At 43.9% G+C, this 18281-nt stretch overlaps 1 protein-coding gene across 1 annotated transcript in view; it reads left to right on the top strand.

Moving 5' to 3' along the window:
* The first annotated feature begins 12672 nt into the window (after positions 1-12672).
* The window catches only part of PDE6B (phosphodiesterase 6B, cGMP-specific, rod, beta), a 23872-nt gene continuing 18263 nt past the window's right edge, over positions 12673-18281 (top strand). Inside the window, exons 1-3 of the mRNA XM_010000467.1 lie at positions 12673-13236; positions 15540-15692; positions 16029-16118. Coding sequence (XP_009998769.1) covers positions 12826-13236; positions 15540-15692; positions 16029-16118 — 654 coding nt within the window. The 5' untranslated portion in view covers positions 12673-12825. The remainder of the gene's footprint in view (positions 13237-15539; positions 15693-16028; positions 16119-18281) is intronic.

Genomic DNA, 18281 nt, shown 5'->3' with positions numbered 1-18281 from the left:
TTATAGCTCTCTCCTTCCCAAGATGCTCTTCCTAAAATCCTGCCATGGGAACGCAATAAAGCACAAAAAAATGAGAAGGCAGAAATTGCTAGAAAAACCTTTTTGGTTGCAAACTGTGCCTGCTATTCTTACAATCTTCTTAAGTGCCCAAAGAATTTCCCCAACTGCAAAGGCTGCCCATGTACACTCTCTCTCACTTGGAAGACTGAAGACCTCAGACACTAATCTAAGAATTGCCAGCACTGGGAGTTACTTCTCCCACTGGGCTGATGGTGCTGGGAGCCTTGGATGTATCCTCTAGGGATGACTCTATAGTTCCTATAAAGTAAGCCCAAAGAATCCTGAACCTCCTGGTGCTGATCCAACAATCTGGACATTCAGAGTAAGACTAAAGCCCTGTGGATGTGTTGTACTTGCTTCAGAGATCACTCACAGATGCCTGCCCAAGAATTCCTGAAGAGAATTCCACAACCTTGCCCCATAGCTGATGCAAAATATGTTGCTTTCCAGGCAGCTTGTTTAGGGTTGCCCTTTATGTGGGAAAAATAGTCCTTGCTTGCTGCCAGAGGAAACTGTGCACTTTGTAAATGTCATTCTTTGGGGCAGGTACTTTGGGGCTGGCCAGTGTAAAGCAAATCAACCCCTTCTTCTCCCTGGGCCTTTTGGCTGGGTTTAACCAGGGGCTCCAAGACCAGGAGGCGTGGAGAGATGGCATATAACCAGATGCTGCAACTAGGTACCAGCTGCTTTGTGTCCAGGGCAATGTGGATCTACCTTGTCCTGCCTGGACCCCTTGGCCTGATTTTCTAGAAAGATACCAAATAGCCATTTGCTGAACTAATCCTTTAGCTACAGCTGTCTGCCCACCATATGTATCATGTTCCAGGGATGAGCAGGGGCCCTGATAGAATGAACAGGACTGGTGGCGAGCATCACTGAGCGTGAAGATAAGCAGCTCTGTTAATTCAGGCACAACTCATTACTTACAGCTTTGCACACAGACTGTGCTGCCTGCCTTGAGCTCCCCTGGCACACCCTCCTTCTACTTGCGTCTTCTTCACCAGCAGCATTTACTACATTTGGATGTGACAGGAAAACCAACAGAAAGCCCAGATAATTTTTTTTTAATTCTTGGCCACTTAAAGAATGACATTAAAAGTAACTTATTAAACTGCTTTTTGAGGGCTAGATGCCCACTTGATTTTGAAAGGACTTTCCCAGGATACTGATTTCAAGAGCAGAATGTGCTTTTCCACCCTGACATGGAGATTTGAGAGAGAACAAACTGCAGTGTTTTCTACAAATTAGAAGGGCTTCAAAACACTTATCACTTCATCTGTTTCCAACAAAACAGATTAGTTTATGTCCATGTGAGACATAGGTGACACTCGAAGCCATGCTTAGGTGACCACTTAATCCCCTGGGGATTAGAGACATGCTAATAATAGCTAATCACTGCATAAGGTTGTGGTTGGTAACCATAACATCTGTCACTGCATTATTTGCTGTTTGGAGCAAGAAGAAAACAAAATAAAATTAACCTTCATTTTCACAGTATTATGGTAGTTTGTTCTAGGCACAAGAAAAATAGGGAGGCATCAAAGCATTGAAGCATATTCCCGAGCCTGTTAAATTTGATGTAACATGACATGGATCTTACAAAACAATGGTGCACTGCAGGGTCTGGTTGTCAAAGAAGATGTCCAAGTGCCTGTTTCAGACCTGCTCATCAAAATGGGCTGTTTTATAATAGGAGAAGTGGTCTGACCAAATAAAACATATAACCATCTTTCTGGACTCAGCACAAAAGCAACTGGTAGTTTTAATGGACTGCAGTAAAACAGGTATGCAAATGACATGATTACTCTTAACTTCTACCCTATCCTATGGAAAACAGCAGCAGCAGTTTTGAATTTTCTACCCCTAGAAGTCCTCTCTTTCTTCCTTATTATTGGAATAAGCATAGGGTAAACTGCTCTGGGAATTACTGCAATTGCACTGCGAGCTCAGATTTAGGAGCATGTGCTAGGTCAGCAGCCAATGGCACAGCATGAGATCCCTAAATAGCCTCCTGCATCAGGCATTAAGTTCCCTGCTGTCCAACAGACACTGAAGTCATGGACTTGTTTACCAGGGTGCTGCAGAACAACTACAAGCAGATGCATTTTATTTTGCCCTTGACAGGTATTGCAGTGGTTACTGCACCGTAAGTCAGGAGGATTTCCTTCTCTAGCTTTATATCTAATTTGTGCTGCTGAGGATGCACCAGGATTCCTCCTGGGGTGTCACACACACATGACTGCCTTCTTGGAGGACCTGTGTCCCAGTCCCAGGTCTGCCAAGGACTGAGAGGACAGGGAAGGAAGCAGGAGAAATACAGCTTTCTCATAGTGCCACACCACATGAAGGCTATTGGCTAAGAGGTTCTCAGTTTCTGTGACTTCTGCTCAGAAATGCTAATCTTTTCCAGTGAGGAGAATGATGCAATACAGATGAAAAGGAAATAGTTTGAAGTTTGTTCCTGTGGGGCTCAAGGGTAAGGTTCTTGGGTGTGGTACATTATTAAATAAAAAAGCCTCATGAAGCACTGCCTTAAGACTTTCAAGGTGCTAATCAAATACCTCACAGCTTTAAATGACTTAAACTGAAAGGCACCTTTCTTTTCTGAGGTATGATAGTGTCGTTCTTGCTGAATGTATTGAGTCACAGTGAAGCAAGGGGCTCCCATGCTCCCCTGCACAAAACACATCTCCAGCACGAACAGACAAACACGTCCCTCCAGCTGGCAAGCAAAACCAGGAGGCTGCTCAGAGTACAGAGCTGAGGAGCCTCAGTTCCTCTGCTGTGATGGGTAGCCAGCCTGGGGGGGCGGCTGATGTGTTTTCTCAGGGCCATTTTAAAGGGCTTGGAAGCAAAGAGAAATTAAAGCCCCTCTCCCAAACCCTTCAGAGTCTTGCTGCCCTGGCAGCATGGTGGAAATGCAGAGATGGATACAATTTCTCTTGAGATGGGATTTTAACATATAGGTATATGTTGGCTAAAGAGGCAGATCAATTTTTGTGCCATCTCGTGGCTTCTGCACAACTGTACGGATGATGCTGCTGCTTTGGTCAGTGACCTGCTGGATTTAATTTCTTGAGCCATTACAGTTTCTCTAATGGCCTGTTGCTACTCTGTACCAGAAGAACATCCAGACCTGGGGAAAGCTGAGGAATGAGAAAACTTTTTGATGGTCAAATCAAGAGATTTGTTTTCTGTTCATGCAACAGAAGCAGCTTAACGCCAAAAATGCAGGAATTTATGGATTCTAACTTGTTGCAAAGCATGCTGTAACAGCAGAACATATACCCCCATTACATATTGCAGACAGTAAATGCTGCCTCCAGTTTATTGCTTCAGATTACTCCAATGGGGTATTTACAGTTCCTTACATGGCAAGTGTCTCAAGGTGCTTTACAGAAGTTATACTGCTGGCACAGAGCTTGAGTAGTTCTGGACAAGCCAGGATGTCCATGACAGCCCTGATGATGTATTTAGAAGCTAAAACCAGAAGCACAAATTACCGAAGCCAAAGGAATCTGTAGGTACGTGCAGCCAAAACCATTAGCCAGGCACCTTGTCTTAGTGAGCATTAGAACACACAGTTTCCATCTGCAACAGAAGGCAGAAACAAAGGAGGGAAGGTTTAGGTCAGAGCACTTCTCTGCACTCCAAGGAGAGAGCAGTTGTGAATGTGAGGTTGATCAGTGAGCCACAGAACTAGAGAATAAGCCAAAAGCTGCATTTCAGTACAACTTTCAATACATTACAGTACAACAATACAGTACAATACAGTACAACATTTCAATACAACTGCATTTCAGCTTTCTACCTCTTCTTCCTCTGTGGGAGAAAAGGATGGACTTCATTATATTGCTTTGGAAATGGGAAAATAACTGTGAGGTTTTTTCCTAAGCTGACAAAGACGATGAAATTGTTTGGGGTTTGTTTGGTTTGGTTTGTGTTTGTTGTTTGTTTTTTTTTTTCATGGAAGATTTTGTTTGTTTTATGTTTTAAACAGATTCTTTTACTTTATTTTATTTTTTTTGAAGCTGCAAGACCTGAGATAGTGTAAGCCTTCCATGAGTATGAAACCACTGTTTTCACCTTCTCACCAGCTGAGGGCCCTTACAAAGCAAAGGAATTTTTTTCTACAGTGGCCCAGTGGTTCTAGTAAATTCTCTGGGTCACAAAGTGCTAACCACCTCTGTAAACTTGCAACTGGAATAGACTTGACCCAAAACCCAAGCTTACATCCACTTCAGACTGAGCAACAAGCTGTCAACACTGAAAATTGCAGTGTTGCCTCAAAGGGAGTTTAGTTTTTAATGCCCTTTAAAAATACCATTGCTGCAGCAGTCTCTGCACAGGAAATGAAGTTAAGCCCCCATCTGGCCACAAGGAGAGAAGAAAGAAGAGACAGGCCACACTGCTCCCAAACACTGTCAAAACCTCTGCAGGGCTTCCTGCAGTTCTGTGCCTGCTGTTGCAGCACAGAGAGCTACAGCCACTCCTGTTGTGACCAGTAAAACACCTGCATGTCCAACCCTGCTGCTGGTCTCCACACTATGAGTACAGGCTTCCTCCTTGCTGAAGCCTTGTGCATGCCAACGTTGCACCCCTCTTTGCACCAGTCTGATGTGTGCATTGACACTACACAGTCTCTTCCAACTTCTTCTTGTGATTTCCTGGCCCTGACCTCTTCTTACCTATGGTGGCTATGCTCAGTTCCACACTTCTGGTTCCCCAGTTGCTTATAGTACTCTGTGCTTTGATTTAAAGCCACTTTCTGTGATGGTATCTCTGAGCCCAGCACTGTCACCTCATCCTGGCAAGGCCTATCCCTGAGCCACTTCCATCTTCATTACCTTAGTGTGCTATCAGACTCTTTCTAAACTCACCTGAACACATACTTCTCTGAGCATCTTCCCAGCCTGGTTTAATTGTCCTGGAGCAGATATGTTGAGGATAACTCAGCATCACCTGTTCCTATCTCAGTAGCCAAAAAAAGACTCTGAAATACCCCGTGAGACCCTTTCAGCCTTGATTCCCCTCTACCCAGCTGCTCCCAAGGCTTGCAGAAATGCTTATTTCCCCTCAGTCTTTCCTGACAAAATGCCCAAAGTCATGGTTTGGGCCAAACCTACAGCAAAGAACCATGCAGCTGCTCACTCACCACCTCAACCCCCCTCCCCTGCTCTATTGTGGGATGGGGGGAAAAAAAAACTATTAGAAACTCACGAGTGGAGACAGAGGAGGGTTCACTCACCAGTTATGGTCATGGGCAAGACAGACCCCATCTCGGGGGGGGGCGGAGGAATCTATTTAATTTATCACTATTCAGGTGCAAACATGTTGTTTGCTGCCCCTCCTTCCTCCTCAGAGAGGATTCCTCAGTCTTATCCTGCCTCACCATGGGGTCCCTCCGGTGGATGAGAATCCTTCACAAACCTCTCCAACATAAGTCCCTCCCCACAATGTACAGTCCCTCACGAACAGACTGCTCCAGTGCTGGCTTCCCATGGAGTCACAGCCTGCTTCAGGAACAGTCACCTCCCATGGCATGGGGTCCTCCAAGGCAGCAGATCCACATCTGCTCCACTGTGGTCCTCATGGGCTGCAGGTCTACAGCTGCTCCACCTTGGTCCTTCACAGGCTGCTCCCTGGGTTGCAGAGGGACAGGTGCTGTCTCACCAGGGGCTGCCAGGGAGCCTCTGCTCAGGCACCTCATCCCCCTCTTTGCTCACTGACCTTGGTACCCTGCTCCTCTGCTGTCTACTTCTTAACTCTTAGATTAGTTCTTTTCCCTTTCTTTTCCTTTTCTTTCATATGTTAATCGCAGAGGCACATCCATTGTCTCTGATAGCTCAGCCCTGACCAGAGGTGTGGCCACATTTTTGGGAGCTGGGGAAGCTTTTCAATAGCTTCTTACAGGAGACACCCCTGGGGACCCTCCCCTGCTACCAAACCAAAAGAATTTTCCTCAAGAACCAATTCCAGAAGCATGGATGGACATTTTCCATTGGCTTGTGTGCAACGGACCTCCTGGATCATCACCACTCTTTCTCATCACTGCATTCTCCATGCTCTCCATATTCCTTGCTATGGTTTCAGCCTTTGGCTGTCTCCACAGCTTCTTAAGGACTCAATAGCCTTTTTTTATGTAGCTTGAAAGCATTTTGGCAAACTAAGCCAGCATGCCCCTTGATTGCTTGCTCAGAACGCACTGCTCATCTAAAGTAAAACTTTGCATTTAGGTATGTGTCCATAACACCACCTCCTTTTGGCAAGAACCATTAAGATTCAAATCTCTGACTGTTTCCTGTAATTTCTCAATGCAATACTCAAATTAATAGGCTAATTTTAAGGTAAATCACTGAAATAATTATGAAGAGGAAGGCTGATATTCCCTGGTCATGGCCAGATGGAGTCAATATTCGGGCCAAAATGCAAGTGGAATTTTCAGAGGGGTGTTCAGGTACTAATTTCGACTCTAGAACCCGTTGTTCATTCTTTGCAAATGAACTGCCAGCAGCACACTTTCCCCTGCCCACAGTAGTGGATGGTATTTATACCTTGTTATAAAAATTTAACAATCCTTCTGTGATTCAGGTATCACGCCAGCAAGAAAACAGAGCTCTAGCAGAACCAGCTAGTGCTCAGACTGTTTCCTGCAGGCCTGTGTTGGTCATCAAGCTATGCTTCTGTGCTCCACTGCTGTACTTCTGTGTAATTATGTTATGCAGGTTTGCAGCTGAGTTTGCTCAGGCGCCCACCCCAGCTGACACGTGTTCCCACGTCTGCCACCCTGCATCTCAGCTGGGGCCAAGACCCAGCCAGGCTCCAGGAGTTTCCTGGTACCTTTCTCCATCTTCCTGAGGTCTGTCTGAAGGGCAGCCCTGCACTCTGCTCCACCCCAGCTTGGTACTCTCCTCAGACATGCCTGAGCGTCCCGTGTCCCCATCCAGCTCCCACTGCCTTGGGGACCACAGGTGTCTATGGTTGGTGTCTCTGCAAGCTGGGCCATGGGCTGGAGCAGAGTCCCAGCACTGCCTGGTCGGGGGGGAAGAGAGCCCACGCGGCTGCGTCTTGCTGTGATACTATCCAGAGGTCCCTGGCCAGCCCCTCAAGGGAAGATAAGGCCAGAGGAGAATGCTCATAAAAAGCTCTGAGGTTCTGCCCTATGAGTGGTAAGAGACAATCTTTGTGCAACTGGAGGAACTGGATGCTCTCTGAGGGCAGAAGGAGACCCCAGCCTAGGATGGGTGAGAAGTACTGCTCTAATCGTCACCGGGCTCCCATAGTTCCAGGCAGGAAGGCTTATTCTTGGATACAAGCAGGTGGCATAAGAATATTAATTGGTAAATCAGATAAACTGAAATCTCGTTATGCCAACGGATGAGTGGGCCAGAAAGGTTTGAGTGTAGCTGTCAATACAGCATCCTGTAAGGATCATGTCTAATCAAATTAGTCACTTGCAGCTCCCCTCCCCACAGCCTCTTGGTTAGGAGGAAAACATTGTTCCCATAAAGAACAGGGAGCAGTATCTTCAGACCTAATATCCGCAATGTTTCTGATCATCCTTTCTTCTTTGCAGGTAGTATCTGCACCATCAGCTTTGGACACAGCCCCATAAAAAGCTCTGACCTTCTCTTGTTTTGCACTACATCAGCTGGGTGATTTTGCTTCATAACTAGAGTTTACTTTAGTAATGTCCAGCCTAGGGCTGGGGAGAGACTGTGATAAGAGTTGTTGGGAGGGGAGCAATTTTGTTCTCAGGCTACTTAAGCATTTGGGGTTTCTATTTGAACCACTGTTTAAAGGACGTCCACCAACACCCAAGAAGGCAGAGGTCTTATGCCAACTCTGCAATTCAGCTTTAAAGCTATTAAAAACAAATATGTGCAACTACACGTGCTCCGGTATTATTATGCTGTGTGACAGCCTAGTGCAAGTCTCCTAAAATAGCTGCCTCATCCTCCTCCAAAATCCTCTATTGTCTACCTAAGTCCAATCAAATAGCATTATCCTGTTGGAAGCTTAGATTGTATCCACCTCAGTTACCACTGGTATGCCAGCAATGGCTTTCCCAGTGCCACGCAGGCTGCACTGGAGGCCTAGGTAGCACCTGCAGCCTTTGCACCATGCTTTAAATTCTGGGTACATCAGCCCACTCTTCCCCAAGGGAATTGCTCTGGCACTGCTGTCTCCCATTGCACAGGTGGCTTAAATTTCCACCCGCCGTTCCTGCATGGTTTCACTTGCACTGCAGTTACACAGTCCTGCGTTCACTTAACCAATATTGCCTCAATTTCTCCACTTCTGCAGCTATAAATTTCAGTATTTCAGGACCTTTATTGTCTCCCTTTGTGAGGGGAAATCTTATTAAGCCTCAAACCCTGTGAGCAGAGGAAGGAACTGAAGGATCTTTTGTATTTTGAGCCTGGAGTGTCACTGTTTTTCTTACAAATGTTTTAAAACAAAAACATTTCTTTTGAACTGAACAGAACATTTCATACCAAACAGAGTGCTAATATCTGGGAGGTTTGGATCCAAAGAGTACCAACTTTGATTCAGTATTAACAGTTCATCCATTTGCCATTTTTTATCTCCCAAATCAAACCCCAAAATCTCATATGACACTTTACATAGTCCTTAATAGAGCCACAAAACCTATTTATGTCATCTTATACATAAAGAGTGAAGCTATATATCCTGGAAGACACCATATGTCACCAAGTGCAAAGGACCTTCTGTTCAGATGTAAGGCATCCTCAGTATATCCACCAACTGTATAGCTCTGTGCTGTAACATCCGTTTAATACACAGCCTGATTCCTGGACATTGAAATAATGCAGGGAAGTGGCTATAAGCTCCCAGACCTTCTGTCCTTCCCCATATCTGACCTCCTGCCATAAGATCAGAAAAACTGCCAGGCCACAGTATGCTAGACCACAAGAGGAGCTACACTTCACTTCATACCTTCTTCAAAGTCCAGGTAATAGGAAACTTCATTCCTTTGGGGTACCAGGATTCAAAATATGTTAGTCCCCTGGCACGTTTTTGTAATTTGCTTTACTTTACCCAGGCCTTTTTTCTCCCCCTCATTCCAGTATGAAGCAAGGTTCATATTGTCCAGGACACTGGAAGGGCCCAGGTAGATACTGAGGTAGTGGCCTTGAAGGGAAGAAGCATGCCTCCCCTTTCCTTGTGCTTTAATCATCAAGAAAATTACTCTCATCTGGCAGGTTTACTCTACTGCAAAAGAAGATTTCCTGGTGTCCAAGCAATGTTTTCCTCACATGTAACTGGCTGTGGACTGTGGGAGGGTGGACACACAGAAAGATGGGTTTTTTCCTACCAGCTGTAAGAGGTTACTTGTCCATACCACTTCCAGCTGGCTGGTGTCATTACATGTGCATCACTTCTCACAAGAGGTGTTCACTGGGAAAAAGGATGGCATCTCTTTTTCTAGGGGCATCTAAGATTGGATGAGAGCTATTTATTTCTGCTGTTGTGGAAGCCCTTTAAGTGCAAATCTGAAATCTGTCCTACATGAATGTGCAGAACAGACTGTTGCCTTTTTCTTAACAATAGAATTTTATACACTTGGGGATTATTTTTACAAGAAAGGGATGACTCAAAAGAGACATGACAAACCTCAGTCTTTTCTCAGAGGTCACGTTTTCCCACTGTCTTCCAGCTGACACAGCTGTGTGGTACAACTTGACATAACCTGTTATAAAATAGAAGGTTCGTACTAAGAGATGTACATCTTCTACCTAGCAGTCTTGACACATGTTTAGCTTGTGATAAGCCCAGATATTGACTCATCCCTGTGAATTCAGCAGGTGACTATTATTCTCCAGATAACCAAGGCTTTCCATGCACTCTTAGTGAGTTCAGGTCCCCTTCTCCCATACACACCTGTCTGCAAATTAGCATTAAGACAGTGCTCAAACATATTTACATACACCTGATCCTGGCTCATATGCTGTCTTAATATACATTTTTCCAGCCATCAGTTGAAATACTGAGATGCTCTACATCTGAGACAGCCTCTGTGGAGAATCCTACTCAAGAAGTTAATTTAATTAGTGAGCTACTAACAACGAGGCTTCAGCTTCCCAGTAGCTTTTCCACCACCTTTAACTATTTCATCTAAGCCCTCACTTTATGAGGCAGAGTATCTTTTGTGTCATTTCATCATGGGTCAAGAGTTGTGACAGTCATTACTTTCCTACTCTCCACAGACTTCTTTCTCTGGCAAAGACAACAGTTTGTTCTTGACAAAACCACACTGGCTGTACTGGATTTTGTTGGAGGCTAGATGTAAAGGGATCCATTGCGGAATCCTCCAGTTCTTCCTTTTTCCTCTGTTGCTGAAAGAATAATTATATCTATCTTTTCCCAGCATTTCAGAACATCAGAAGACTCTCTGTTAATTGTCAGAAAAAGCAATTAGCAGCTTAGAGTTTACTCCACACAACCCTCTACCCTCTAAGCATGCCAGTCCTTCAATACTTGCTCTGATATTCTTACTCTTCCCAACATTATAACAGAAAATGCTCATTGCCCTTCATGTTCCTAATTCAACCACTTTGGATCTTAACATTTTTAACTTTTAATTTTAATTTTTCCATGATATTTTAATAGTCAAAGAATTTTGCCATGTTTACAAACTTTGTTTTTCTCTTGCTTATGATTAACTAGAGCCCGTAATTTACAAAATGGCCTGTTTTTTCTAGTTTCAAACTCTCATTTGATGGTCCCACCTACCTAAACTTCAAGTTCTCACACCCACCTTCAAGTTCCCAGGTAGTTCTTTCCCTTGTCTGCAATTAAAACCAAATAAAAAAACTTCATTTTGCTCTTTCTGCCACCCTTTGTACACAGAAAACAGCTGAAATATGCAAGACCTATCTAGAAAGCTTGCAGCCTGAAATGTTGCCATGCCTACAGAGTCAGGCAATTAAAACTCCCCACTGCCACCAAGTCCTTTGCTTGGGACAGTTCTGCTTGTTGCACAAAAAAGGCTTCATCCATTCCCATTCTGGAGATTCACCATCCACTCCCACAATACCCTGCTGAGAAGGTTCTTGTGCCTCCATTAGAATACGGACATTGGAGGCAGTGTGTGTATCCTTGGCACACATCACCTCCTCGAAGTCTTCTTGAGCAGAAATTCTATTTTAGTATCTTGACTATGAGAATTACCAGAGCAAATCTCTACCAGGCTAGCATAAAGACATCTAAGGTGTTAAGCCAGTTGACCAAAAAACTTTCCCACTGCATCTCCAGTGATCCAGGGAACTGAAAGAGGGAATTGGAGAATATTGAATGATAAATACATTTGTAGATCTTTGTCTCAGTTTCCACTCCAATCTTCTGAAAGGCTTTCTTTCTTAACTCCCTCCCCCTAAACTGCCATGCCTTTGTGTGAGGGTGTTCACCTCCTTTTTTTAGGGGTGGACACAGATCAGCAGCTGTCAGTTCTGTCGTCCCTGCTGATGGGATTGAAGATGTTCCCAACCTGTCCCCATCCTGAGCTTCACACCCACCTGCATCAGCATTTCTAATGCTGCCACTACAGCTTCTTCTCTTGTCAGCCTCCTCCCAGGCACACATTCAAATTTAGGCTGGTTTGCACCACTGCTGGCAGTAGTGCCAATGCTCAGCAGGGCAGGCGGCCTGGACCTTTACTTGGTTATCTTCCAGCAACATGGTGTTCCCCTCTGACTAAAACCTTTGTGCACTGTTTAATTTCCCTGAATACCAGTGGCCTCCATGGCATTTTGCCTTCCAGCATGATGCTGACCCTCACCTATTGTTTGCACAGCATGATGGCTTCATTGATGTGAAACAACAAATGTCCCTCAGAGCCATAACTCCCACCCTGTCTTCACCAACAGTAACAAGAAAAATTTCTCAGTGGTTCATCTGGGTGTATTTTTTGTCTACAGGGCTTCCCATGATTCCTTAGAGTGTTTCAACCTAGGCACCCCAACCTGAAGCTCTTGTTCCCTTCTAGAGGGAATGCTACTAAGGGGCACGTTTTCCTCTCCTGGTTCTTACTAGCAACAGGAAGAGGCCAAATACTTTGCAAATTCTGTTCAAATCCTGGACTAAAGCATTCAGGCTTGGTGCTTCTGTTTGAGAACAGCCTTTACAGCAGCAGATAAAGAACCATGCAATAGTAGAGAGAGTCATGAAAGAGCAACATCACCTCACTATATTTGTTCTGGCCTATGTGCTTTTTTTGTGAAGGATGCAGTTCCTACTACTGCAGGGAGCTGGAAGAACAGAAATAATAAGATGCTCACCTTGTTAGCCAAGGATTAGGCCCGAGCAGTATATATTTAATTAGACTTTAAAGAGCTTATTTCAACGTTAGGAGATGCAGTTCTTCCCTGTTGCTGCTGCCTCAAAGTAATTGTTTCAGTAAGTGTTCTGCTTATCAAGAGAAAGGAGAGTGTTTTCAGATATTGTGAGTACTCAGTTTTTGTTTGCATTTAGATTAAGAAGAAGAAAGTTGACCCAAAGCTCTTGTAGAGGTCATCTAATCTGTTTGGTTGAGAAGATCTATCCTCCTACTGGCTCACCTTCGGCACTATAAAGGAATACCTCTTCCTGATGACAAGCTCTCTTTGCAGTGTTACCTCACCCTTGGTCGTTCTAGAAGAAACTTCTTCAATTACAAAATTTTAGGAACTAAACTGGAAATTATCTGCTTGCATAGACTACATCTTTGGACTACTACCTGCCACAAGACCCAGGGCATTCATAATGAGTATTAGTGAAGATGAAGTGGAAAAGTTTCTTGATGGCAACCCTGCTTTTGCCAAGCAGTACTTTGAGAAGAAACTAAAAACAGAGTCCAATGATACCAATGAGATTGAAATCCTTTTTGAGTTGATCCAAGACATGCAAGAAACCATCAACATGGAGAAAGTTGTTTTCAAGACCTTAAGAAGAATCAGGTCCCTTATTCAAGCTGACCGCTGTAGTCTTTTCATGTACAGGCAGAGAAATGGCACACCTGAACTGGCGACAAGGCTTTTCAACATCCAAGAGGGAAGCACCCTGGAGGAATGCCTGGTCTCCCCCGACTGTGAGATTGTCTATCCATTGGACATAGGTGTTGTGGGCTACGTTGCGCAAACCAAGAAAACCATGAACATCAAGGATGTCAACGAGGTAGGTTTGACATTTATTCATTCACTTGGTAGAAGAATGGCTCACATGCTTACCAGTTTGAAGGGGTCAAGATGTAGCAGGGCATCTTGGTCAAACTTCTTGCACTGTAATAGCTGTGTAGCGGAAACAAAAGCACCATGGCAAGTCTGTAAATTGCTTCAAATTTCATTTATGGAGTGAGGTGAAGCTAAGCACATTATTACACTAGGTGTTAATGCCAGCAAAAATGCACTGTCATGCCTGGCCTGTCTAATAAAAATTAAAAAAATAATAATAAATAAATAATAAATATCACATCTAGTCTAGCAGAGAAGAGAGAATGAGGTACAGCCAGATCCGTGCTCAACATGCATGGAGTTTTCCACACACACTTTTGTTGCCTGAGTAAATGGCTAAGAAAGAGAGAAATCTTTTTTGGTGGGTCCAGAAAGGGGTTTTTGACCACAAATCACATTTTATAAAGTTTGCTGTCTGATAAAGCCTGGGCCAAGGACATTTAGAGGCATTTTGATCAACCAGAGGGAGCGGACCTCAGAGCAGGTGGGTTAACTCCAACCTGTGTATGGATGATCTTCATCAGAAGCAGCAAGAAACAAACTTTGGCCAAAACAACTATTGCAGCAAGCACTGAACAGTGCCATACAAGGAGCGTTCCAAGGAATTTTAATGTTTTATTTTTATGCCTTCCTGACAATATTTACCCTCTACTCCTGGGTTGAATCATGTAAATTTGAATGGCAGCAGTAACAATCTGCTTGTTCTAATTGTAGGTATAGAACTAAAATCCATGTGACCCAAATATGACATTTGGGATTACCGCATCTATTGTTTGCTAGTTACAAAGAGACCATCTGTTTATACATCCCTTTATTGCTCAATATGAGCATATCCAAATACTTCAGCAACAACTTCCTTGTCCTGCACAGAACGTTTTGAGCCATTGATTTTGTTTTGCAACCATTCTGGGGAAAGGAGGCAGATGTGACACACTTTTTAAAGATCTCTTGCTTCAAACATTTCTCCAAGATTATGGAAGGGTTTCAGTGTCATAAGTCAAGTGCTGCACTCTAGAGCTTTCAGGCATTGCCATAAGGCAATTCCTTTAAAGGATACCCAGAGACTAAACTCTTGGTCTGCCCCAATTGGCAGGGAAGGCCAGCAGTGGTGGATGTATGAGGAGAATGTGCAGTAGGGAGTGATTATTCTTTCTGGTGAAGACTGGATATTATCAGAGCTGGGGGGCTTTTTCTAACCCAGCTAGAAGGACGTGTAGCTAAAAAATCATCCACCTGATCAGGGAGATCTTGGGTCAGCAAGGCGGACCCTGCACTCCCTATTGGCAGGTGATGATGGTGTCAATAAGGCCCTGTGCAGGCAAAGTGATGAGTTATCTGTCTTCCCTGCACTATCCTTTCTCTGCTTTGTTTTTGTTAGGGTTGAGGGAACAGTGACATTCACACAAGGAACAGCTGGAGGAGCTCTCTTTGTGCTGGCCCTGTTGCATGACCTAGTACTCTCCCATGAGTCTGAATGGCAGTGGTGGCTCCCTGGGCAGCCCAGTCCATAGCCATGCTATCTGCATGTTACAACCACTGCCAGAATGCTCCTGGGGCTCCTGGGTCGCTCTCAGGGACAGGAGGAGAGTGCCAGTAATTGCACACCACTGGTGCCAGCTGCATGCTGCATTGGGATACCTTCCCTACCATCTACCATCCCATGGACAAAGGCCCAGTAACATGGGAGGGAATGCCTGGGAGAACATTTTAAAGATAAACAAGTGGGAGATGGCTTCACGGAGGCTGCTGACGGCAGATTTAGGGACCAGGCAAAAGCAGAAAAAAAATGGGGGGTGAGTGAACTTCCTCATGACTGCCCTGGACAGCACTGGTTTATAAACTGTGGCTATGCAGTACTGCGTGGCAACAGGCAGTAGCTGGTGTTGACAAGAAGTCAGAGGAAAGGATGGAGGGGGCGCTATGAAGGAGGCCAGTGATCTGAGAATGATCAGAGAAGGGCCTCCTTGTTCTGACAGAGTTTGACATATTAAAGCTTATGATTTTCAAGATCTTTGCAAAAAGTAAAAAAGTCCACGTGTTGCAGTCAGGAGCCACAGCCTGTTCTCTTGATATCAGCTTTATCACCTGAACATCGTCCAGTTTTCTGCAAATTCATTTATCTTCCTCAATATTTTTTAAACAAAACTTTCTTTAGGCACCTTACTTTGAAAGACTGTGTGCTTTGGTTTGGTTTAAAACTACAGACATTGTAGAAAACACTTAATTTGTAACTTCTCTATTGAACAGTGTGACCAGTTCAGTCCATTTGTTGATGAGCTCACCAACTACACTACGAAAAGCATTCTTGCAACCCCCATCTTGAATGGCAAAGATTTAGTTGCTGTCATTTTGGCTATTAATAAGCTGAACGGCTCATACTTCACCAGCGCTGATGAAACAGTAAGTGATCAGTAGCTCAGTTTCTACCAAGCAGTTGTTGCTTTTGCAATGTAGCACAGACTCTTCTGCACTAGGGATGTCTGCTTTAATGAATCTCCACTGGTGTGAATTTTCCTACAGGGGACTCACCCCCTAACAGAAGAGGCTTATTATGAGGATGCTTATCTCAGAAATCTTTCAGGGAAGATACAATGGGATAAGCCTCGTCTCACGCAAGTGCAAAGCAAAGCGTTTCTCCAGGGAAATTACCATGACGTTGCTAAAGGGGTGTTATGAAATCCAGTATACACATGGCTGCTACTGCAGTTGACTCACTCTCATTGTTTGCCTTCTCAGCTTTTTCTGAAGTACCTGAATTTTGCCTCCTTGAACTTGAAAATTTATCACTTGAGTTATCTTCACAATTGTGAGACTCGAAGAGGCCAGGTAAGAGTGAAAATGCAGATTGGGCTCTCTCAAAACCAAATGAATGCATTCTTCTGATTCCAAAGGTGCAGCTGATCTGCTGCAGAGAATTGTGCCTGAAAACCAGAAAGAAAAAGGTGTTCTCATCTGATCTGGGGTCTATTCACCCTTTCCCAGAATCCTTCATTAGTCTCTTTTCCTGCTGCTTTTGGCAAAACTGTGGGAGCTGGTGCAGTGGCCCTGGCTTCAGCAGAGCTGAACTCCAGAAATTTTGAACTCAGTATGTGAACCTCTTGGAACATTTAACCATTTCAGCCAGCAGCACCAAGACATTTCCCAAAACAAATAAGAATGTAGTATTTTTTCCTTATCTGCTTATTAAAAAGTGCTATAAAATTTCTTCTTAGTGCCAGTAAAATGATTTTCATATGCCTGTTGTATTGTCGTCCCACAGTAGAAATTAACATAGATGGTTTTAGGATATTCTGAATTAAAACAATTTAGCCACCATTCTTTTCCATGTCTTGGGTTATGAAAGAACTCTTGACTTTATTGGGATGAATATGAATCCATGCAATCACTTTCTGAAGCAGACAACTGTTTGTCATTGAAGAAGATGTCCAATTGTGTCTATACTTCATTGAGCTATGCTCTTGTCTCCAGTGGGGGTTCCACGGGAGATTAATGCCTGTTTCAACAAAATGGATGCAAAAGGTTTGGGGCAGCATGTATACTTACTAATTCATTACCTCACATGCTTCATCTAATTTTTTCAGTAATAAAAAACATGAATGGTGGTCAGATGGTACAGCCATTGAGCAGGGCTGAGTAATTCAACTGAAGTAGAACTAGTGAAGGTTTATTCCTGTTGAGAGCTTAGCAGCAGGACGGGGGGATGTCAGGAGGGGGCTAGAAGATGAAGTGGAGACCCAAGAAGTGGAAGGCCTAATGTCTCCTGCAGTGTGCTCTGGTCTGTGGCTGAACCCAGGAGTCCTGTGTCCACATATCACTGGTACATCAGCAGGTCCCACAGAAAGGGAGGAAAGCAAGAATAAGATGCAAGACACACTGCTAGTTCTACCAGTAGTTCAACAGGGAGGCCTTTGGCCATCTAGATCTAAGGGTCCATGTGGGAATTAATATGGTTCATTGTGTTAGATCTAGAAGTGCCTAAGTACAGAGTGAGCAAATTACATTCTCAAAGGCGGTCTAGGATTTTAATGTTGCAAATCCCAGCTGGAAAGACAGGAGGGTACTGTAAGTAAAACAGCTTGTGCAAAGGCAATTAAATCTGCTTGTGCTCAGATGCTGTGTGAGAGTCTTATCAGAAGACCGTATAACATATTTTACCCAACTTCTTTACGACATTCAACGAATTGGCCATTCTTCAGGTGTTGCTTTCAGTCCTCCTCACTGGGCTGGTGGCTTTCAGCACTACTTACTTCATCCTGTAAAATGCCAAAAATAAACCATTGCTCATTTTCCTCTACTCATTTGTATGACAACACCACTATCCCATCTGAGGGATGCTCAGAGGCCAGTGACATTGAATGCCTCAGACTTTACAGGAGTGGCAGAGCTTTCCTTATTTACAATTAGAAACAGCTCAGAATTGTCAAAAATATCTGCTACTGCCCAGTGATAAGGTGAGACACACTTTTCCTGATTGTTGTCATGTAAATGTGCTTCTTGCTCAAAGCACAAGTCCAGTCAGCTTCAGGTAGAAGCTCTCAGTGCTTCTGAAGCACTGCTCCTCATGACTCTTGAGTTCAACAAACAAAGCACTCACACTCAGATACAAGAATACATGTATTAGCTAAACTAGGAAATTGCATCAATTGCTTCCTTACCATTTAAGTGAAAATTAATTTCTCCTTCAGGGCCACAAAGACCCTCCTTGTGTCACCAGAAATCCCTGCCTAATTCATAGCATAACCTCCATTTTCACAAATGAAAGCACCTAATAGCTTTCAGGAAAGTGTTAGTTCAGATATTTCCAACCTCAGCCTCCAGAATTTGCAACACTTTTAACGTTAACTTGTTTTAGATGCAGGGTTTTACTTATGAGTATAAAATGTAAAATCTCTTTATCTGGCACTGCTACATTTTTGTGCTAGATTTGCAAGACTTGGCTTCTGCACAGCACTCCATGCTGACCTGACTCTTCCTCAGAATGCATCTTTC

Source organism: Chaetura pelagica, unplaced genomic scaffold (assembly GCF_000747805.2).
Source record: "Chaetura pelagica isolate M959 unplaced genomic scaffold, ChaPel_1.0 scaffold16, whole genome shotgun sequence".
In the NCBI taxonomy this organism is placed as follows: Eukaryota; Metazoa; Chordata; class Aves; order Apodiformes; family Apodidae; genus Chaetura; species Chaetura pelagica.
Note: the sequence above shows the minus strand (reverse complement) of the source record. Positions and strands in the feature narration are given on the sequence as shown.